Source organism: Sphaeramia orbicularis, chromosome 19, assembly GCF_902148855.1.
Source record: "Sphaeramia orbicularis chromosome 19, fSphaOr1.1, whole genome shotgun sequence".
NCBI classification, from domain to species: domain Eukaryota; kingdom Metazoa; phylum Chordata; class Actinopteri; order Kurtiformes; family Apogonidae; genus Sphaeramia; species Sphaeramia orbicularis.
Genome location: NC_043975.1, coordinates 52,857,101 through 52,881,064, shown reverse-complemented (window position 1 = coordinate 52,881,064; position 23,964 = coordinate 52,857,101). Strand labels below are relative to the sequence as shown.

The window sequence follows — 23,964 nt, the reverse complement described above, 5'->3', positions numbered from 1 at the left end:
GGGTGGGGTGGGGCCAGAGTCGATAGGCAACCCTAGTGATCAGCTGTCCTAGCTCTGCAAACCCACTGATTATGGAGGCTTTTTTCACACCAGTCGTCAATGATTCAATGCGGATGTGAAGAAAAACCTCCACAATCTGTAGCAGAGTTTACAGGAGAGACAGGTACCACCGCACCCACATCAGCAACTACAGCGACAGGGCTGATGACTGAGGGTCAGCGTGGGGGGGGGTTCTACTACCATTGGTTCTATCTCACTAATTGCGTTCTTCCGGACTCGGCCAAGCCAAATCAAAAAGCAAAAAAAGGAAATAAAGCTCAAGCTCAATTCAAGCAGGACTCAGAAAGATGTGGAAAGACTACCGACCAGCCAGCTCCTTCTCCTTACTCCGTCTCTTTTTCCCATGCGTTTCAGTCTCTCTCCTCCCTGCGTTTGGCCTCCTCGGCCTCCTGGTGGCGCCGGCACTTGTGGAAGTTCTCCACCACCACGCCCACGAACATGTTGAGCACGAAGAAAGCCACAATCAGCAGGAAGGAGATGAAGTAGAGCAGCATCCCGGGTTGTAGTTCATTATGGGCTGAAACAGACACAGCGTTACGTGGACGTGGGTCTCAGCTCAGTCTGTTGTGTCTCTGTTTAACAGACCTTTCTCACAACCTCCGTATTTTTGACCGGAAATATGCAATCGTCGCAATTATCTACTCTCCGCCTATCAGGGCAACTATGGCGCAAGAGAAGAACAAGAGTTTCTGCAGCGTTCGAGGTTGCTCTTGTTATGTCCAAAAGCAGCCCGTATCTGTCTTTTCATTCTTTTCCTGTGGACGGTGAGGTGAGGCGGAAATGTGTTCAGGCGGTCCAGTGGGATGAGGGACCAGAGTTTGTGATTAACAAGGGTAGTACGTATGTCTGCAGCACACATTTCACATCTGAAGATTATGTGCTGGGAGTCACTGTTGGCCACCTGAAACCTGGGGCTGTTGTGGTGTCAAAGTCAGTATTTTAATCAGAAGTATTCCATTTGTATTCAAAAGTATTCACCTGTATTCATTTACATGCCAGAAGTTCTTCTTAGTGTCATGTGTGGATTGTACCAGAGTATTTGACTTTTTTTCCTGGCAGACCCACAAAAGAACGAACACGTGAAGCCATCAAAAAAACACATGAATTTATGGAAAGTTACAAAACGGGGCGGGCAGAAAGAACATGTGAGCTCAGAGAAAGTTTTGGAAAATGTGGTGTACAAAAGACGTACACGAGTGGAAATTTTGGACATTCTGGGAAATAATTTGCATTTTCTGGGAAAAAGTTTAATTAATATATGGTCATCAAATACTGGGAATTAGTTACTATATGTATATGTTTCTGACCATCCTGACCGACACCAAAAAAAAAAAACATATCCTATCAGAGACAGCTGAAAAGGGGGGGTTCTGACGTGACTAGATTAAAATTCAATAATGATAAAAAGGGGTGTGGTCTGTAGCTAAACCCAACCTACTTTTGACAGTATAAAAATGGTCTCCTAGAGCCAAAAGTCAGTTGTTTCTGCAGATTTCAACTCAGTGTTTGTTTTTATGCATGAATAAACACTTGATGCGGCTCCAATTCTGCTGGATCTCTGATTTTGCTGGACTCTGTGGGCATTTACTGGACGACGCTCCGCTACATAGATGAGGGAGGACAGAGACGTAATTCAACACTCCAGAGGACAGTATGGAAGAGCGTCAAAGGGACCAAAGAGGTCTCCCACCTGAAGCAGGAAAATTTTACATGACACTGTTCCCTGTCTTTTCTCATGGAACAGCTTCATTTCTGATCAGAAAAGGGACTCTGTTTACAAACGGTTCAGGTAATATCAGTTGGTGCTATCTTGGGAGATCTATCGGCCAAACAGCAGTGAGGCTGCAGAACTCGACACTATTATAGTAACGCCGCCGCCTGCAAGTAAGAAATTTCCCCCCCTGTAGAGTATGTATCATAGTAGATTTAAAGTTGCAAACCTTACACATCATCAATGTAATATTGGGCAAAATGTCGGTCAGGCCAGGTTATGGACCTCTTTTAGCCCATTTGTCGGACTGTGTTGACGCTTGGCAGGAAAAAAAAAAAAAAAACCCCTTCCTTTTCCGTGAACGATTACATATTTCCGGCAAGTGTGAAAAAGGTCAATCCTGTTACCTGTTGGGGCAACTACGACTGCGGCTAATCCATCCGTACATTATGTCCACCCGACCGTCTTTGGATGCCAGAAAAAACAGAGACATCAAGGCCTGACGAAGAGAGGACCAAAGTCAGAAAGCTCAGAGAAATTACATCGTGCACTGTCAGGCGGATCCTAACTTTCAACAGCTACTTTTACATTCACAAAATTTCCCACATTCCTAAAAAGACAATATTCATAATAAACTGTCTTCATAAAATCGCTATTTCACTGATGTTTACGAATGCCCGGCATGGGACATTCTGATTAGTGATGTAACGATTACCGGTTAATGATAAACCGCGGTAAAACTGCAGATGGTAGTATAGCGTTTAAATTCTAATTCTCATGATAACTGTGTTTGATTTACTGCACTTTTAGGGGAAATAACCCTACGTACAGATCTGCTTTTATGTCAAATATTAGAGTGTAGTTGAATTTATTACAATTTAAATTTTCTATACCTAATATTTGGAAACCAATATTCACTTTTACAGTCTGTGAAAAGGTTTGTTAAACATCTGTGTGTTATTTATGCAATAAATTATACACATTTTTCAAATTGGATTTTATATATTTTTTGTGTGATTTTTGTCCTTTTGTGTTTTTATAGTAGGTTAAAGTGAAAAAATAATAGACATGATCTAGATGAAGTTGTGCTGAAAAAACAGATCCCCAAACATGGGTATAGTAAACATTGTTTCTATAGTATCTAAAGGCCAAATCAAAAGGACTGAAAAACAGACAGAATAGGCTCAGACCACTAAGGGTTAATATTGGAATGTTTCTGACACAGAAGGGACAGTGGGACTGGTATTGTATTTGGTTTTTTTGCTGTTTTTTTTTTTTTTTGTTTTTTTAAATACAACTTGGTTAAATTCTTTCAGTGTGTGTATTAGTACTTCTTGAACATTTGAGCACAATTTCAATAACATTGCGATAATAATATACCGTGATAAATTTGGTCACATAACCTTGATATGAAATTTTCATATTGTTACATCCCTAATTCTGATTATGCGGCTGTAACGTTTTATCATGTCATGTGTGAAAAAGTGTGGACCACTGGATTGTTAGAGGTCAAATAGAATGCAGAATTAGATTGACCACATTTTTATTAATGGGAGAATAATTTAAGATGGACAAGACACTTACTAGACAGCCCAAATAAAATAAATCAGAGTACAGAACCTCGTCCTACTATACCAAACGAGAGAATTTCAGGTAGGTGTTGAGATTCAAGGCTTTGGATCCCATACACTTCACAATTCAAGACTTTGTGTAAAATTGAGCCCAAACAGAAATGCTGTTTGCAAGATTTGTTGAAATTCAGAATACTGTCACAACCAGATGCAATGGTGGAATGCTTTCATACAAAGCTACTGACTGTGTTACTAGACCATACCTGTCCCAGGTTGTCAAAGTTGTACTTGTGTCTGACCCATTTGTAGCTGGCCTGCAAACAGTCCGACTTGTTGGTGATGTTCCTCACATCCTCTCCATGACAAATAAAGAATTTCCCCTTGAAAAGCTGAAACAAATCAGACATGTCTGGATTATACTGAGCCTCAGAATGAACTCATAGGCTGGACTGGTTTACTATCCCACGAGGAAAATCTGTCTCTATATTTTACCCATACAGACACATAGTACCTAGCATTAGCATTAGCATCAGCTCATAGCAGACACAAAGAACAGTGACTAAGGCTAACGTTCAGACTGCAGCTAAATGTGGCCCAAATCAGACGTTTTTACCCATATGTGACCTGTATCCCATCTGTTAAAGACAGTTTTGAACAGCACAATCCGATTTTTTTCCAATCCGACCCAGGCCACTTTCATATGTGCTCCTAAATCCAACACATATGTGATATTTTTGCAGTGTGACTTCAGTCAGGTCGCATTTATTCAACCTTTATGTCATTGAAATGCAACAAACATCACAATTCTGCATCCCTCCATATATACTTGTGTAAACACCGTGTGTGCCTGCATGCTCATGGTTTCCATCAGACCTGTTTTGTGGATGCGGGTCACTTCAGGGTCACATTCAGTTCATACTCAAAACCGATCAAAGTCGCATTTAGTGTGTAATATGAATGAGCACACAAAAAAAACAGATTTCACCAAAACATCTGAATTGTGTATGAAGACCTACCGTCTGAATGTAGCCTTAGAAATACTGGAAAAGGACAGAGTTATGTTTGAAACACACACATGTCCCCTCATCAGATGTCATGGGTCATTAGAAGGACACTAGTGTGTTTCCTAGCAGTTGTGGAGGTTCAGTACCACAAGACGGACTTTTTATAGTAAAAAGGACCATGCACCTGGGGAATCAGACTTGATTTGACTAAGTCCACTATTAGCTTTGGCTCAACTTAAGAATGCATCTTTCATTTTAAGAGTGGACTATTATAGCAAGTGTCTATTAGCGCCTAGTCTGAAGTCCACCTGAGGCCCAGAACTTGAACGGGGCAGAGCTCAGGTTTAACTCAGCAGTTGGGGTTGGAATCTACCTAATGTTTTACCTGGTCATCAGTGGAGGTCAAGGATATTCCATCTGTACAAACCTCTAATGAGTGAGTGGTATGGTCACAGTCGTTAACCCTTCATGACACTACTTTACTTGGACAGATGGTTTATGGACATAAACACGCAGCTGCCAGATACATCCTGAACAAAGCCAAGGGCACACAACTCATGGGTAAATATTGGTCCTTGAAATCTCATTTCATTTTCATTTCATTTTATTTATTTATTTAGTCAGGGACAATGCACATATACATTAACCGTAAAAAGCACAGATGTAGTGTGCCAGGTTCTAGCACTAGTGCTAATTCCACCTGAAGTCCCTGAACAGGCTGATGTTAGCATTAAAAAAACAGACATTAATTAAAACTAAAACAGTAAAAAAACAGTAAAAAATACATATTTATAACTCCATCTGTATATCATAAAAAAACAGACATTAATAAAAACTAAAACATTAAAGAACAGTAAAAAAAAAAAAAAAAAAATGCATATTTCTAACTCCATCTATTTAAAATATTCCTTACCATTCAACCATTCCCTATTCTGTTAAATTTACTAGTGCATATATTAACTATAGTGCAGTTATATTTACTAGTGCATATATTAACTATAGTGCAGTTATATTTACTAGTGCATATATTAACTATAGTGCAGTTATATTTACTAGTGCATATATAAACTATAGTGCAGTTATATTTACTAGTGCATATATTAACTATAGTGCAGTTATATTTACTAGTGCATATATAAACTATAGTGCAGTTATATTTACTAGTGCATATATTAACTATAGTGCAGTTATATTTACTAGTGCATATATAAACTATAGTGCAGTTATATTTACTAGTGCATATATTAACTATAGTGCAGTTATATTTACTAGTGCATATATAAACTATAGTGCAGTTATATTTACTAGTGCATATATAAACTGTAGTGCAGTTATATTTACTAGTGCATATATTAACTATAGTGCAGTTATATTTACTAGTGCATATATAAACTATAGTGCAGTTATATTTACTAGTGCATATATTAACTATAGTGCAGTTATATTTACTAGTGCATATATTAACTGTAGTGCAGTTATATTTACTAGTGCATATATAAACTATAGTGCAGTTATATTTACTAGTGCATATATAAACTATAGTGCAGTTATATTTACTAGTGCATATATTAACTATAGTGCAGTTATATTTACTAGTGCATATATAAACTATAGTGCACTTATATTTACTAGTGCATATATTTGATGTCAGTGCACTTATATTTACTAGTGCATATATTTGATGTCAGTGCACTTATATTTACTAGTGCATATATTTGATGTCAGTGCACTTATATTTACTAGTGCATATATTTGATGTCAGTGCACTTATATTTACTAGTGCATATATTTGATGTCAGTGCACTTATATTACTAGTGCATATATTTGATGTCAGTGCACTTATATTTACTAGTGCATATATTTGATGTCAGTGCACTTATATTTACTAGTGCATATATTTGATGTCAGTATATTCTTCATCATTATTCTCGTGCCTGTTGTTATTTTTCAGAACATGTCTGGGCTGTGCTTTGTGCCTGGAACCCTGGTCCTGGTGTCAGTAAAACCTGGCTGTCTTTCCACACACACTGTATCTGTAGTCAGACAGTGTCAGTGGTCTTGTGTCGTCCCCCTCCCTCACCTGTACTCCCAGAATGCCAAAGATGATGAAGAACGCGCAGCAGATGACCACGATGTTACCGATGGGCTTCAGCGATGACATCAGGGTCTCCACCACCAGCTTCAGGCCTGGGGCTCTGCTGATAACACTGAAACCACAACATGGAACTGCATATTAATACACCAGTACTGTGTGTGTGTGTGTGGGTGTGGGTGTGTGGGTGTGGGTGTGTGTGTGTGTGGGTGTGTGTGTGTGTGTGGGTGTGTGTGTGTGTGTGGGGGTGTGTCCCAGTACTGTGTGTGTGTGTGTGTGTGTGACAGTGTGTGTTTGTGATTATAGGTCATTTCCTGTGCATCTTACAACAGATGGAGTAGGGCTGCCTGTGGCGTTCAAACCCTCAGCTTACCCCCAGGCTTCACCCTGTCTGCACACACACACACACACACACACACACACACACACACACACACACACACACTTGGCTCTGCTCTGTCTGCCATACCAGCATAACACATTATTATTATTATTAGAGAATGAATAGAATAGAATAGAATAGAATAGAATAGAATAGAATAGAATAGAATGTAATATAATATAATAGAATTAATTATCATTATCCCATCATAAAACTGCATTATTTGTCCATATTTAGGCACTTTGTGAGCTCCAAACACTTGTTGGCTGACAGACAAATGAAGTGAAAACATCCCTCTGTCGCTGTCAGGGCTGACTCACTGCTTTCTTTCATAGTCAGGGAAGGAACTAATTAAACCAATGGACTGATGGGGATGTTTTAATTAGTACCAGCACGGCAGTGAACGCAGCACTGACAGCTAAAACCAAAACACAGACCCTACGTGGTTTCTACACATTTTTTCAATTCCAAATTCTATACTTTGTTCACATTGAACTTTGGGGAAAACAATACAGCGTTTCCTTGCCACCACATCAAACATTTCATACAAAACTAGAAGCACTCAGAGAGCGCAGACCTCTGCCAAGGCTGATCAGTGCCCCCCCCCCCCCCCCGTGGGCCCCCCCATGCCAAGGAGGTTATGTTTTTGCCAGGGTTTGTTGTTCTGTCTGTCTGTCTGTTGTCTGTCTGTTAGTGTGCAACATAACTCAAAAGTTATGGACAGATTTTGAGGAAATTTTCAGGGTTTGTTGGAAATGGGCCCCCCCGTGGGCCCCCCCACCCCCGATCACCACCAAAATTTAATCATTTCTTCCTTATCCCATTTCCAACAAACCCTGAAAATTTCATCCAAATCTGTCCATAACTTTTTGAGTTATGTTGCACACTAACGGACAGACAGACAGACAAACCCTGCAAAAACATAACCTCCTTGGCGGAGGTAACAATCATTACCGTATCATTAGACTTATTACACATATGTATAATATAAAACAGGCCGGGACAACCGTCCCACCCCCTCACATGAAAGTCTGGGAAGCTTCAGGAGGAAAAGGTAAATGAGCGAAAAGTTTCACTGTCACTTCTGCAGGGGGCACGGACTGCCCATAGTATTAGAAGGAGGACAGAAATGACACACGTGAACTGACTGAAACGCACACCCCCCACCCCCCCCACCCCCCCCGCCGCTGAACTGCACGTGCACGGCCGAGCACCCCCCACACACACACTGACCAAAACACATGACATTCAATAGTGTAAAAGTAAGTGGGCAAAGGCACTTAATTCTGGTTCCAGGTTTGTGTGGATTTCAGCTGAAGGTTTTGTCGTTTCTTAAACAGTGCAAAGCTGCCAGACCCATGACAGCAGCAGGACCACCATGAAGGCTCCACCTCTGAGCTCAGGCTGAATAAATATGGGGTAAAACTCAAATTTGGTCCAATCCCACCAAGTCACAAAGGTGTTGAAATCCCACTGAATGGTTGTGACCTGAGTGTGTGTTTGATAAGGTCGGTCATTTATATTGGATTTAAATGTATAAACAAGAAAGCACTGGGAGAGCGCAGACCTCCGCCAACACAGATCTGCCCCCCCATCACCACCAAAATTTAAGCCTTTCTTTCCTCGTGCCAGAATCAACATTTCCTGAAAATTCCATGAAATCCATTCATAACTTTTTGAGTTATCTTGCTAACAAATAAACAAACAAACACACAAAGCAAGTGATGACAATAATTATTGAACGGCAGAATCACACAGGAATAAGACAACGTCCATAATTATTCCAACTGTACAAAATAATAAGTCCTGAGGTCCACATGTAGCACTGGTCTCCTCCAAACAGGGCTTCAGTGTCAGAGGTCTGAGGAGTTTGTTTTCGCTGCCGAACACAGCGACAGCTCACAGCGTTCAGTCTGACATAACAGTAGCTGTCAGAGCAGGGCTGGCCCCCTCACTTTAGTTCAGGGACCACATCCAGCCGAATGGGATCTGAACTGGGCCGGACCAGTAAAACAATAACAGTGAAAAAAGTAAAATTACATCTACAAACTATCCTTTCAAAATGTAATAACCTGAATAACCTGACATTTCTTGAGAAAAATAAGAGCGATTATTAATAATAGTATCATTTACACACAGGGATTACAACTTACACATCACAGTAGATCTACAAATACACAATAATTTAATGACAGGCAAAATATTAGTAACAACTGCACTTATTTAAGACACTTTACGTTCATATTTGTTCGGGTTAATCACATCTTTTGTGAATGTAACTGAAAACTACACCAAAAACTTGAGTGGTGTGATCCCCTTCTGATGGGATGGCTCTGTATGTGGAACCGGAACTACAATGACTAGGACATCCTTCATTATTCATATTCCGGTCTAATTTCTGTATTTCACAGACTCATCCCACAGGCCGGACTGGAGCTGTTTTCAGCCCACGGCCGTATGTTTAACGCCCCTGTGTTCAACATTAGTTTGATATGACTGGAGTGACGTGGTAAGAATAGTATTCAGACCCAGTGTTCGTGGTGTGTACGATGTTAACTTAAGACTGAAGCTGAGAATTCCAACACACACTAACAGAAAACCTGAAAACCCACACTGTGCATCGTAGGATGAGTTTGATTCATCTCAAAACCACAGTTGAGTGTAATATGAGTAAGTACAGCTTTATTTATGCAGCACTTTTTAAAACATGTTACAAAGTGCTTCACATAAAGGAGAGATAGAGAAGAACAAATAAATGTAATCTAATCTAATGCAATGCCACACACACAGTGGTAACATGTCGCATTAGTTACTGTCTCTTCCAAATGCCATCACAGACACTTACGTCGTGTTCTGAATCTGTTCTGAGATCTTCTGAATGACATGTTTTAATAAATGGAACAGGACACACGGTCAGGAAACACCGATGTTTATCAAATGATGTCGTTTTTCTTTCTGTTCCTGTAAAATTAAAGCGTATACTTGTCCATACTCCGTAGGAACCCTGACCCTCTTCAGCTTTTCCAACAGACTCCACTCATCTGCTCCTCTTTTCCAAAAATTCAAACTTCTCTCAGTTTTGATGTGAATGTTTCCCGGACCTGTGTCTTCATGTCCAAATATGGTCACTTAACTCATATTCTTCCCAGAGTTTTTTCAGAATTTCTTAATGTTTTCTTCTGTTATTCACAACTATTCTGCACGATATTCCAGCAGATGTTCTCTTCCGTACTGTCGAACTTCTGTCAGTATTCTGTTAAATATCCTGGACCAAACCTGTGCAATAATCTAAACTTCAGTCAACATCTACGTTATCATTGTTTAAAAAGCATCTGAAAAGGACTGGAATTCATGAAAAAATGTACAGCTGTAGATCATTTCATTAGTATTTGATGATTTGTAATGTGATTGACATTTTTCTTGTTTTTACTTTAGTTTATTAATTCAGTTCTATTGTATTTTTTAATTCTTTTTTCTTTTGTATTGTTCATTTCTGGGGAAGTATTCATATCAGCCTTTTTGAGCTTCTAACCTCTCCTGCACAATAATGTTACTTGTTTGAATGTTGTTGGGTTTTTTTGGTTTTTTTTTGCTGTTTCTGATGTGCAAATAAATAAATAAAATCAAATACTACTTAAACATGAAAACACACACAGCCTGGGTCTACTTGCAAACTCAGAAAACACACAACACGGATGCGACAAACCCACATAAAATCAGTATACAGTGATAGAAAACAGAGGTCCATGACAGGGCCTCAAAGAGAACAAGTCACTCTCTGTCTCTGTTTTCCCTGGAGCACACACTTGAGTGAATGGAGACTTAATAGCACATTAAGAGAAGACATGAGATCAACAGATCCAGGGCGGACCATGCACACTAATCTTTAGCTCTGATCAGACAATAATGAGCCCTGGTCTTCTCATCCGTTAACGCGCTCCACCAGGTGGTGCAGTTCCACTGACAGCCTACAGAGGGCAACAGCGTTCCAGAGCTGCATCCGCAGCATCCAGGAGGAATTCCAGCACAAACACAGGGTCTGAGCCCAGTTTGGAAAAGGGACAAAGAAGGAAAAGAGCGGTAAATAAGAAGAAGGCTGGCATGGTAGGATGGGCGGTTCCAATCCTGCTCTGTGCCTTTGTGTCCTCGGGCAAGACACTGTCACATCATCACTCTCACTGGCGTATGAATGTGTGTGAATGTTCGGTGGTGGGGGGAGGGGCTATTAGCAGCCACGCCTCCATCAGCCCACAGACCTATAAAGACAGTTAGGTCACGTTTGGATGTCGCTGTTCCGGTGAGCACGTGGTTCATGTCAGCCTGAAAAAGTACAAAACAAACCCAGTGCTCTCATGTGCTTCTCTGGGACAGACTGCAGTCAGTGTGTTATCGTGTGGTACATCTGAAAATAAAGCACACACAACTGCTGCACTGCTGTGTGCACTGTTGTGTGTGTGATCCTTTTGAGGTGTGGGGCTGATCACTGAAACGACTGGGTTTATCACTTTGAAAACTTAAAGGTGCGGGAGACTTTCATCCTCAGTGTTTCCTCAGATCTGTCCATCCTCAGATCTGTCCATCCTCAGTGTTTCCTCAGATCTGTCCATCCTCAGATCTGTCCATCCTCAGATCTGTCCATCCTCAGTGTTTCCTCAGATCTGTCCATCCTCAGTCACATCCTCAGTTTCATTGGTCTGTTGGTCTGTCTGTCATTCCTCAGCTGAATCTCTTCCTCATGCTGAACAGTTTCTTAGTTCCATCCACCGCAAACAAACCATGTGTTTACATTCAGAGTCAGGAGGAACTGGGCATCTGAGGAATTTAGTCACAACGTGCATTGTGGGAAGTGGAGTTCCAGCTGTTTCTGCGTGGTGTTTGTTGCAGCTGTCACCGCTCCGCTTCCCTCCAGCTGTTTCTGCGTTTCAGCCGTTTCCACGTCATGTTTGTTTCATCCATATCATACCATATGGTGGCGCTGCCGCTGTCAGGTGGTGGCACGAACCTCCGCTTCCCACAATGCACATCACAACTAAATTCCTCAGATGCCCAGTTTCCCCCTGACTCTGAATGTAAACACACGGACTGTTAGTGGTGGATGGAACTAAGAAACTGTTCAGCATGAGGAAGAGATTCAGCTGAGGGATGACAGACAGACCAACGGACCAATGAAACTGAGGATGTGACTGAGGATGGACAGATCTGAGGAAACACTGGACACAAAAGTCTCCTGCACCTTTAAGACAGAAGAATATGACTTCTACCACAATGTTCAGCTTGGAAAAGTAGGAAATAGTGTTCTTTTAGTTTTCCTCTGTCACCTTCTGAAAAGGTCTCTGGCCGGAGCACTGGCCGTGGCAGTTTCATTACTGTCATTTCAAATCTCAGGTATTTTTCTATTGTATCTTGACTTTTACAGACGATCACACTGTCACAGCAGGAAGGTCCTGGGTTCAGTTCAGCAAAAAGACTTAAAACAGAAAACATAAGAATGAATGTGGGGACAAAAATGAAGACAAAGCACAACTAGTTGAAGATGTGACTGAGTCCAACAGGGTTCAGATCAGTGTTGGTTCTGTGTCTTTACATCAGGGCTGTCAGACTCATGTCAGTTCAGTTCCACACACAGACTAATCTGATCTAAAGTGGGCCGCACCAGGAAAATAATATAAATAATAGGATAAGAACTGATAAATAATATCAACTCCAAAGTTTTTTCTTATATTTTTGAGTGAAAAAAGTCCAATTCTGTAACGAAAATGTTTAGATTACGAACTGTACTCAAACACAACACAAACAAATGTGAACAACCTGAAAATCCTTAAGAAAATAAGTGCAATTTTAAGAATATTACACTGTAGTTTATCATTTATACATGGTACATCACAGTTTTCAGATCACAGTGGATCTACAAATACACAAAACATTTAAGGCAAAATGTTGGTAAAATTTCACAGACTTCTCTTAAGACATTTCAGGTTGTTCACATTTTTTTGTAAAAAGGTTAGTCTGTAGATGTAAATATTTGTGTAATTTACCTTTTTTACACTAAAACAGAGAGAGAAATGTGTGGTTTTCTTTATTTATGGGTTGTTGTGATAATATTTTACTGGTCTGACCCACTTTAGATTGAATTGACATAAAATGATTTTAACATCATTGATCGTTAATAACTTCAGTGTAAATTTTGTATTTCACAAATTCATCCCAGGGGCCGCATCAGACCCTTTGGTGGGCCTGTTTAGGCCCCCGGGCCACATGTTTGACACCTGTGCTTTACATCGTTTGGAGCTCCAGTCTGACACATATGCTGAAGTGCAGAGACTTAAGGAGGGGCTATAAAGGAGAAATGAGCCTCTTATCAGGAGTCAGTCCACTCTGATGATGCACACGTGAAGGACACGCAGCGATGGGCTGTGGTCTGTAACGTCTGTTTGGAGATGACACAAATGAAGGAGGAGGAGGAGGAGCTGAATGAACAGAAGCACAGCCACAACAGTTAGCGCTGCCTTCTAATCTGCCTCTGCATGCTTTCCCAGTGTGTCCTTGTTTTGTGCGCTGTACAAAGGAGTAATGAACACCTGCACATGTACGCCTCCACCAGCTTATCCCTCACTCTGTGGAAACAGAACAACAAGTAGGGCAGTAAGAGGCAGGTACGTTCCCACAGAGCAAACACTGGAGGTAATTAAGGCATGGATGGAGATGGAAACAGGGAACAGAGGGAGGAGAGGAGGGGTGGGGAGGGACGTGGATACAGAGGGAATAAAACATGAGGCAGCTGCTGGTTCCTCGCCTTTTCCTCTTTTTGTCCAAACTTTGTTTCTCCTTCTTTCACCTTTACTGTATTAATTCCTTCCAAGCCTGACCTCACAAACACGACAGAGCTGCTTATTCAGTCTGCCCGCTATGTGTGCGGGGGGGGGGGGGGCATACAAGTGGCATTTGACTTCTGGACCTTCTCTGAGACCAGCCCAGTGTGTGTGTGTGTGTGTGTGTGTGTGTGTGTCCTGTTAAACAAAGCTGATGCATCATTCTGTCACACATATGTGCATATATATGAATATATTAATACTATATAGGACAATATAGAACATTATATGTATTTATATAATATATGTATATGTGTTTTTGTTTGTTTTGTTTTTAGTTTGTATTCATATCTGGTATTAATATCTGGTAGGATAAGCTGTAATTGGGTATTATCATATTAGTGTATATAAGAAAAACAATGTGTGATATTGTGTTGTTAGTAGGATTCTATTGATATTCCTACATAATAATAATTGGTATATAATGATCATAAGGAACAGAAATTGGGGGTAGGAGTTTTTACTTTTCCTCCTCCTTTTTGAACATGTATGACTGACCACAGACTGGACCTGTGGAGCAGACGTCCTCCTCTGACTCTGCTGCTGGATGAAAGGGTCCATTATATTTGACAGAAGTGTGTGTTATTGTAGTTGCGTCTGTTTAGGAGGTGGACGACATGAACCTGTTCATTGTCAGAGTTGAGGCTGAGTGGTTAGTGTTGGTTAACGGTGGTGGTTTAGGCGGTGTCTGTTTATCTGTTAGTTTAGTTAACTGTGTGTACTCTGACATGAAGCTGGTCTAACGTGCCACAGTCTGGTCAACAGTGTGGTTTCTCCTCAGTCTTCTGCTGTGGACGAGGGGCTGGTGCACTTTGAATTCACCTGAATGTCAGCCGAAGGAGGAGGACCAATCCATGTTTAAGTGTCTGACCTTCGTCTATCCTCAGACTTGTCTCCTTTTCATTAAAGATGGTGAAACCATGGTAAAACAAAGCATTCTGCATTCAATTAAATAAAACTGGTAAAATAACAGACTGCCTTTAGAAGAAAGTCTGATTTTGCCTCCAGGTGGGTGTTAATACAAATGTGTGACACTGTGTGAAATCTATGAAAATTCTCCTGTGGTATGTGATAGATCCTGAATGAGAAACAGAAACAGAGACACCTGCACTGGAACAGAGCCTTTGTATTTTTAAATACCAAATATACTAAATACTACATGTCTGTCATAAATATCGCACGTGACAGTGTGAATAAATGTACCAATATGGCTGCCTAAATCCAACTAAACCCTGGAGACTTTCAACATATATGAATACTCCCTGTAGAAATCCCAGCTACATGTCAATCATCCAAAGAGCAGTGGAATGGTTTCTGAGCATCAGTGCTCATTTCAGACACAACAGTTCATTGTCCCTGTAAGGACATGTATTATCTACCTTTGACCCTGGAACATGATCTGACTACAGTAACCTGAATACACTAACCTGAATACAGCAACCTGAATACAGCAACCTGAATACAGTAACCTGACTACAGTAACCTGACTACAGTAACCTGAATACACTAACCTGACTACAGTAACCTGAATACAGCAACCTGACTACAGTAACCTGAAAACACTAACCTGACTACAGTAACCTGTCTACGGTAACCTGAATACACTAACCTGAATACAGCAACCTGACTACAGTAACCTGACTACAGTAACCTGAATACAGCAACCTGACTACAGTAACCTGACTACAGTAACCTGAATACACTAACCTGACTACAGTAACCTGAATACACTAACCTGAATACAGTAACCTGACTACAGTAACCTGAATACAGTAACCTGAATACAGTAACCTGACTACAGTAACCTGAATACACTAACCTGACTACAGTAACCTGAATACACTAACCTGAATACACTAACCTGACTACAGTAACCTGAATACACTAACCTGAATACAGTAACCTGACTACAGTAACCTGACTACAGTAACCTGAATACACTAACCTGAATACAGTAACCTGACTACACTAACCTGAATACACTAACCTGACTACAGTAACCTGACTACAGTAACCTGAATACACTAACCTGACTACAGTAACCTGAATACACTAACCTGAATACAGTAACCTGACTACAGTAACCTGACTACAGTAACCTGACTACACTAACCTGAATACACTAACCTGAATACAGTAACCTGACTACAGTAACCTGAATACACTAACCTGACTACAGTAACCTGAATACACTAACCTGAATACAGTAACCTGACTACAGTAACCTGAATACACTAACCTGAATACAGTAACCTGACTACACTAACCTGACTACAGTAACCTGACTACAGTAACCTGAATACACTAACCTGAATACAGTAACCTGACTACAGTAACCTGAATACACTAACCTGACTACAGTAACCTGAATACACTAACCTGAATACAGTAACCTGACTACAGTAACCTGACTACAGTAACCTGACTACACTAACCTGAATACACTAACCTGAATACAGTAACCTGACTACAGTAACCTGAATACACTAACCTGACTACAGTAACCTGAATACACTAACCTGAATACAGTAACCTGACTACAGTAACCTGAATACAGTAACCTGACTACAGTAACCTGACTACAGTAACCTGAATACACTAACCTGAATACAGTAACCTGACTACACTAACCTGAATACACTAACCTGACTACAGTAACCTGACTACAGTAACCTGAATACACTAACCTGACTACAGTAACCTGAATACACTAACCTGAATACAGTAACCTGACTACAGTAACCTGACTACAGTAACCTGACTACACTAACCTGAATACACTAACCTGAATACAGTAACCTGACTACAGTAACCTGAATACACTAACCTGACTACAGTAACCTGAATACACTAACCTGAATACAGTAACCTGACTACAGTAACCTGAATACACTAACCTGAATACAGTAACCTGACTACACTAACCTGACTACAGTAACCTGACTACAGTAACCTGAATACACTAACCTGAATACAGTAACCTGACTACAGTAACCTGAATACACTAACCTGACTACAGTAACCTGAATACACTAACCTGAATACAGTAACCTGACTACAGTAACCTGACTACAGTAACCTGACTACACTAACCTGAATACACTAACCTGAATACAGTAACCTGACTACAGTAACCTGAATACACTAACCTGACTACAGTAACCTGAATACACTAACCTGAATACAGTAACCTGACTACAGTAACCTGACTACAGTAACCTGAATACACTAACCTGAATACAGTAACCTGACTACACTAACCTGAATACACTAACCTGAATACAGTAACCTGACTACAGTAACCTGAATACACTAACCTGACTACAGTAACCTGAATACACTAACCTGACTACAGTAACCTGAATACACTAACCTGAATACAGTAACCTGACTACAGTAACCTGACTACAGTAACCTGAATACACTAACCTGAATACAGTAACCTGACTACAGTAACCTGACTACAGTAACCTGAATACACTAACCTGACTACAGTAACCTGACTACAGTAACCTGAATACACTAACCTGAATACAGTAACCTGACTACAGTAACCTGACTACAGTAACCTGAATACACTAACCTGACTACAGTAACCTGACTACAGTAACCTGAATACACTAACCTGACTACAGTAACCTGAATACACTAACCTGACTACAGTAACGTGAATACACTAACCTGAATACAGTAACCTGACTACAGTAACCTGACTACAGTAACCTGAATACACTAACCTGACTACAGTAACCTGAATACAGTAACCTGACTACAGTAACCTGACTACAGTAACCTGAATACACTAACCTGACTACAGTAATCTGAATACACTAACCTGAATACAGTAACCTGAATACAGTAACCTGAATACAGTAACCTGACTACAGTAACCTGACTACAGTAACCTGAATACACTAACCTGACTACAGTAATCTGAATACACTAACCTGAATACAGCAATCTGAATACAATGATCTGAATGCATATATACAGGGTTAGGGTTAGGGTTTGAGTCCAAACTCATCTACAGCAGTGCTCTCCATCCTTTTTGCTCTACAGACCGGTTTCATGCATGAAAGTTTTCGGTGGACCGGGTAGAGGTGTGGGGGTTCAATAACAAAAACCTTTATCAGTTCAGAGCATGTGATCTGAAACACTTGAACTGTAGATCAGGTAATCCCACTGATTCTACAGTAGAAGATCAGCTCCCCCTGATGCAGAACCAGTGGAACCCTGGACTGGTTTGACTGGAACTAGACGGTCCCATCTGGGGCTGATGGACACACAGTCCAGGTGGGTTCTGTAGATCCAGTCTACTCATCACAGAAAACCCAGACACAAAAATATGAGGTTGGAAACAGAAGTACTTTCAGGGCTTTGGTGGTGATCTCCTCATATTCTGCTGTGACTGGAATCCAGAACGAACAGAAGTTTGAATTTGTGTCAGACATGGACGGATGTGTGGCAGCAGTTTGGAGGAGCTGGTGTCACCTGTTGGATGAACCTGGACCTGAGGCTGGAATCCTCCTGTTTCCTTCTAAGTGCAGCTGTCTGTTTGCAGACCGTCTGTGACCCTAACTCTACTTCTCTTTTTTCTTTAGTTCAGATCAGGTCTACTTTTAGATGTTTCCTGTTTGACAGTTTCCTCTGTGACTCCAGTCTTCCTCAGAAGCCTCATCTGACGTGTCACTCATCAGCTGGTCGGCTCGACGGACCAATCAGAGCCCATCAAGCCGACCGCACCTCCTCCGCCTTGGGTGGTCTGTGGAGGAGGGAGTCCCAGGTGTGCAGAGGGTGTACGCCCCCTGGTCCCAGGTGATGGTGCTGCTCACCTGCCTCCTGATGTCTACTGCCTCCTTGATCCAACGTCTCAGATGTTCTGACTGAGCCCTGTTCCCAGTCCATGATGTGGGCGTGTCTTCTGCAGTGGGCTGTGATGTGGGTGTGTCTTCTGCAGTGGGCTGTGATGTGGGTGTGTCTTCTGCAGTGGGCTGTGATGTGGGTGTGTCTTCTGCAGTGGGCTGTGATGTTCGGTCTGTGACCCTTCTACAGTCTGTGACCCTTCAGTCTGTGACCCTTTGGTCTGTGACCCTTCTACAGTCTGTGACCCTTTGGTCTGTGACCCTTCTACAGTCTGTGACCCTTCAGTCTGTGACCCTTCTACAGTCTGTGACCCTTCAGTCTGTGACCCTTTGGTCTGTGACCCTTCTACAGTCTGTGACCCTTCAGTCTGTGACCCTTCTACAGTCTGTGACCCTTCAGTCTGTGACCCTTCAGTCTGTGACCCTTCTACGGTCTGTGACCCTTCAGTCTGTGACCCTTCTACAGTCTGTGACCCTTCTACAGTCTGTGACCCTTCAGTCTGTGACCCTTCTACAGTCTGTGACCCTTCAGTCTGTGACCCTTCTACCGTCTGTGACCCTTCAGTCTGTGACCCTTCAGTCTGTGACCCTTCTACGGTCTGTGACCCTTCAGTCTGTGACCCTTCTACAGTCTGTGACCCTTCTACAGTCTGTGACCCTTCAGTCTGTGACCCTTCTACAGTCTGTGACCCTTCAGTCTGTGACCCTTCTACAGTCTGTGACCCTTCAGTCTGTGACCCTTCAGTCTGTGACCCTTCTACGGTCTGTGACCCTTCAGTCTGTGACCCTTCTACAGTCTGTGACCCTTCTACAGTCTGTGACCCTTCAGTCTGTGACCCTTCTACAGTCTGTGGCCCTTCAGTCTGTGACCCTTCGGTCTGTGACCCTTTGGTCTGTGACCCTTCTACAGTCTGTGACCCTTCGGTCTGTGACCCTTCTACAGTCTGTGACCCTTCAGTCTGTGACCCTTCAGTCTGTGACCCTTCGGTCTGTGACCCTTCAGTCTGTGACCCTTTGGTCTGTGACCCTTCTACAGTTTGTGACCCTTCTACAGTCTGTGACCCTTCTGCGGTCTGTGACCCTTCTACCGTCTGTGACCCTTCGGTCTGTGACCCTTCTACAGTCTGTGACCCTTCAGTCTGTGACCCTTCGGTCTGTGACCCTTCAGTCTGTGACCCTTTGGTCTGTGACCCTTCTGCAGTCTATGACCCTTCTACAGTCTGTGACCCTTCTACAGTCTGTGACCCTTCAGTCTGTGACCCTTCTACGGTCTGTGACCCTTCAGTCTGTGACCCTTCTACAGTCTGTGACCCTTCTACAGTCTGTGACCCTTCAGTCTGTGACCCTTCTACAGTCTGTGGCCCTTCAGTCTGTGACCCTTCGGTCTGTGACCCTTTGGTCTGTGACCCTTCTACAGTCTGTGACCCTTCGGTCTGTGACCCTTCTACAGTCTGTGACCCTTCAGTCTGTGACCCTTCAGTCTGTGACCCTTCGGTCTGTGACCCTTCAGTCTGTGCCCCTTTGGTCTGTGACCCTTCTACAGTTTGTGACCCTTCTACAGTCTGTGACCCTTCTGCGGTCTGTGACCCTTCTCCCGTCTGTGACCCTTCGGTCTGTGACCCTTCTACAGTCTGTGACCCTTCAGTCTGTGACCCTTCGGTCTGTGACCCTTCAGTCTGTGACCCTTTGGTCTGTGACCCTTCTGCAGTCTATGACCCTTCTACAGTCTGTGACCCTTCGGTCTGTGACCCTTCAGTCTGTGACCCTTCTACAGTCTGTGACCCTTCAGTCTGTGACCCTTCTACAGTCTGTGACCCTTCAGTCTGTGACCCTTTGGTCTGTGACCCTTCTACAATCTGTGACCCTTCAGTCTGTGACCCTTCGGTCTGTGACCCTTTGGTCTGTGACCCTTCTACAGTCTGTGACCCGTCAGTCTGTGACCCTGTGGTCTGTGACCCTTCTACAGTCTGTGACCCGTCAGTCTGTGACCCGTCAGTCTGTGACCCTGTGGTCTGTGACCCTTCTACAGTCTGTGACCCTTCAGTCTGTGACCCGTCAGTCTGTGACCCTTCTACAGTCTGTGACCCTTCAGTCTGTGACCCTTCGGTCTGTGACCCTTTGGTCTGTGACCCTTCTACAGTCTGTGACCCTTCAGTCTGTGACCCTTTGGTCTGTGACCCTTCTACAATCTGTGACCCTTCAGTCTGTGACCCTTCGGTCTGTGACCCTTTGGTCTGTGACCCTTCTACAGTCTGTGACCCTTCAGTCTGTGACCCTTTGGTCTGTGACCCTTCTACAGTCTGTGACCCTTCAGTCTGTGACCCTTCGGTCTGTGACCCTTTGGTCTGTGACCCTTCTACAGTCTGTGACCCTTCTACAGACCCATTGTTTCCTTGTTTCTTCCTGTAAAAGTTCTCCAGTGCATTTTGTTTTGGTTCATTTCTTTCACTTGTGTTTCTACTGATTCCTGAAACAGCACACCACAGTTTAGTGGTTGTGCGGCGAGGGCGGAAACGGACACTTTTCAAAATAAAATTTCCAGAAGACTAATGGAAAAAAATTGCTTTAATATTAACCACCTTTTTTTTCTTTGCGGCCGGTACCAAATGATCCACGGACCGGTACCGGTCCGGGGGCCAGGGGTTGGGGACCACTGGTCTACAGCGTCCATAAGTGGTCCGCCTCAGCGTCAGCATGTGAGTACATAAATGATTTTAGATTGATTATTTCTTCCCCAGTCAGCGGCGGCAGCTCAGAAACAGCCTGTGAAGCCATGAACACCCAGGAGCTGCCAGAGGGAAAACACAGAGCAGCTCATATTTAATTCAAACACCCAGTGAGAGGGAGTCTGCCACAGTGGAAGAGGGTGACAACAAACTGATACTGAGGCCAACAGGGAAGACACAGCCCCGTCTGTGTGTGGTAGACGGTGGGAGGATGAAAAGGATAAAAGAGGAAAAGGATCAATGTAAACTCAGGAAAATGGGAAAAAAAGCTCCAAAAGTTGAATGTTGACTCTGACTGTTTTAAGTGGTTTGGAAGTCTTGACTTTTTGAATGTTTCTGGTTGGATCCAGCTTTAGTTCCGGAGCTTCAGCCCTCCATGACTTCAACTGCCTGCTTTGCTGAAACAGTGAACCCGCTCGGCTGTTGTGGATTTGGACCCGACTGCCTCACTGACTGGATCGACGGACCATGTAATTGGTCTTTGGATTCCAAGTCTTTATGTTTTGAATGATGGCTTCAGACTGAGTTACCATCCTGAACTAGTACACTATAGACTCTATAACCTGTAAAATAAATCACCCCACTGTGAAGAGATGGGCCGATGCCAACAGTTGTGTCACTGCTCAGTGGAAGCGCTCCAAATGGTCCAGTTGTATTATACTGGGCTCCTACTACATCCACATACACACATAAACATAAGGCCCTGGAAGTGAAACAGAATGCAGGGCATGAAAGGGAACTGTTTTTGAGTGTGTGCTGGATGACAAGTCACGCTGCTTTTGGAATCCAGGAAGTACCAAATACTACAGCTCTGTCACAGCTCTACAAATCAAGTCCACAGGATGCAGGAACAGCTCTATTTACTGCATTTGTTGGTTTTATTTGTATTAAACAAAACCATATTTGTTTTCTTTTATTGCTGAACCCATAAAGACCCAAACGTCCACTGGGGACCAAAAGCATCTACGGATGGAAATTATAAAATAACTGTTGATTCATTAATCCTATCAATCCATGTTAATAAATGGTGTAAAATACAGTTCTTCATCTTTTCATGGTCATCAGATTTGACCCATTTGGACGTTCAGAGGCTCCGTAGTTACCATGGAAACACCATCATCTTCTACAACAGTGATTCACCAGTCAAACCCATGGAGTTGGATCAGTGACAGTGGATGGACACACTGGGGTTATGTTCAGGGATTGATAGAGCTGCAAAAAAAAGTCTCTTTCTCTTGGGGGTGGGTGATATGGGCAAAAGAAAGAATATCTCGATTATTTTATTTAATTTCCCGATAATGATAATCTGACGATATCCTTTAAAATGTGAATTTCTTTCTTTTTTTTTTTTTTTTTTTCAAAAAATGCTGCAAAACTACTTGTTTACCAGGACATCTGTGGACAGACACCACGTTTCAGAACAGCTCCTGTTTGTTTTTTAAATGCTTCATACATCTTCTGCAAAACATGTGGGGGGGGGCAGTTGTTATATATGTGGGTGTGCAGTCCATAACTAACACACACACACACACACACACATACATATATATATATATATATATATATACACACACACACACATATATGTATATTCAACAAAAAAAGTAACAGTGTAAAGCACACCATAACTCTGCTTTATAACAACAACACTTCTTATTAACTCAGAACACTGTAAAACACATAAAAACTGTCCTAACTACTTTGTCCCAGTGCATGCTGGGAAACTTCCCCAGCTGCTCCTCCAACACACCATACTATGATGGGATTACCTGTGGATGCTGCCACCATGGCAGAACCACCACAAGCTGAAGCAAAGTGCACACCGTATTCTTAAACCCAAATCAAGACATAAATCACAAATTAAACCAAACTTTCCTTAGTTTGCAGCTGCAAGTGACACAGTGACACGCCTTTTCACTTTTATTTGAACAGTGACACGACTTAATGGGACTGGAGCGGTAGTTTGACTCTGTTGGTCAAACTCAATTATCTATATGTGAGGGTTTAAGTACCTGCAGTAAAATCTGGTCTTACAGTACCCCAGAGCAGCTCACTTCATAAGTTAATATGCTCCAGCCTGCGGTGCTTGGCTCTTCCGTTTGGATCCAAAGTTAATAAGTAGGCTAAAAAATGATTTTACAGTATTGCTTTCCTTTATATCATCTGCAGCCTCAGCGGAGACGAGAGCCAAGGACCGCTCAGCTCTGTCATCGTTTCCTCTGCTGTCCACCCCTCCTCATCCTAATCCCACTCCTCTCTCTCTGTCATTTTGCATTTTCCTCAAACTGATGACCTCCGTCTCCACAGACACTGGTGACCTCTGCTTGTGAAACTGCCATTAACCTGATCTGGAAACGTTCCTGCTTATTTCAGTGACTGCTCCATATTCTATAAACTGACTTTCAAACCTTTCCCTACTTGACGTTAATGCAGCCTCAGCTTTGTTGCAATGTCAGGATTAACTCTTTCAGTGCCATGGGCCCATTAAATCGGCTTTGGAGAACACGCCATATTTGTGTACAAACAAACCATCCACCCCCATTTCTTTCTCACATTTCGATGACGTTCTTTCAAATCTTCTTGCAAATTACGATCAGTAATGAATCGGCTGCGTCCGGTGCGTTTTGAATCTAAGTAGCAATCGGTCGGATGTTACCGAGCGGTTTTTGACCAAGGAAGAGCTCGC

General features: G+C 42.4%; 1 protein-coding gene across 1 annotated transcript in view; it reads right to left on the bottom strand.

Annotated features, from left to right (window-relative positions):
* Positions 1-410: 410 nt before the first annotated feature.
* The window catches only part of LOC115439497 (voltage-dependent T-type calcium channel subunit alpha-1G-like), a 65,579-nt gene continuing 42,025 nt past the window's right edge, over positions 411-23,964 (bottom strand). Inside the window, exons 6-10 of the mRNA XM_030163311.1 lie at positions 6,428-6,554; positions 3,606-3,731; positions 2,179-2,270; positions 1,589-1,662; positions 411-577 (exon numbers count right to left, since the gene is read on the bottom strand). Of these exons, the coding sequence (XP_030019171.1) occupies positions 411-577; positions 1,589-1,662; positions 2,179-2,270; positions 3,606-3,731; positions 6,428-6,554 (586 nt within the window). The remainder of the gene's footprint in view (positions 578-1,588; positions 1,663-2,178; positions 2,271-3,605; positions 3,732-6,427; positions 6,555-23,964) is intronic.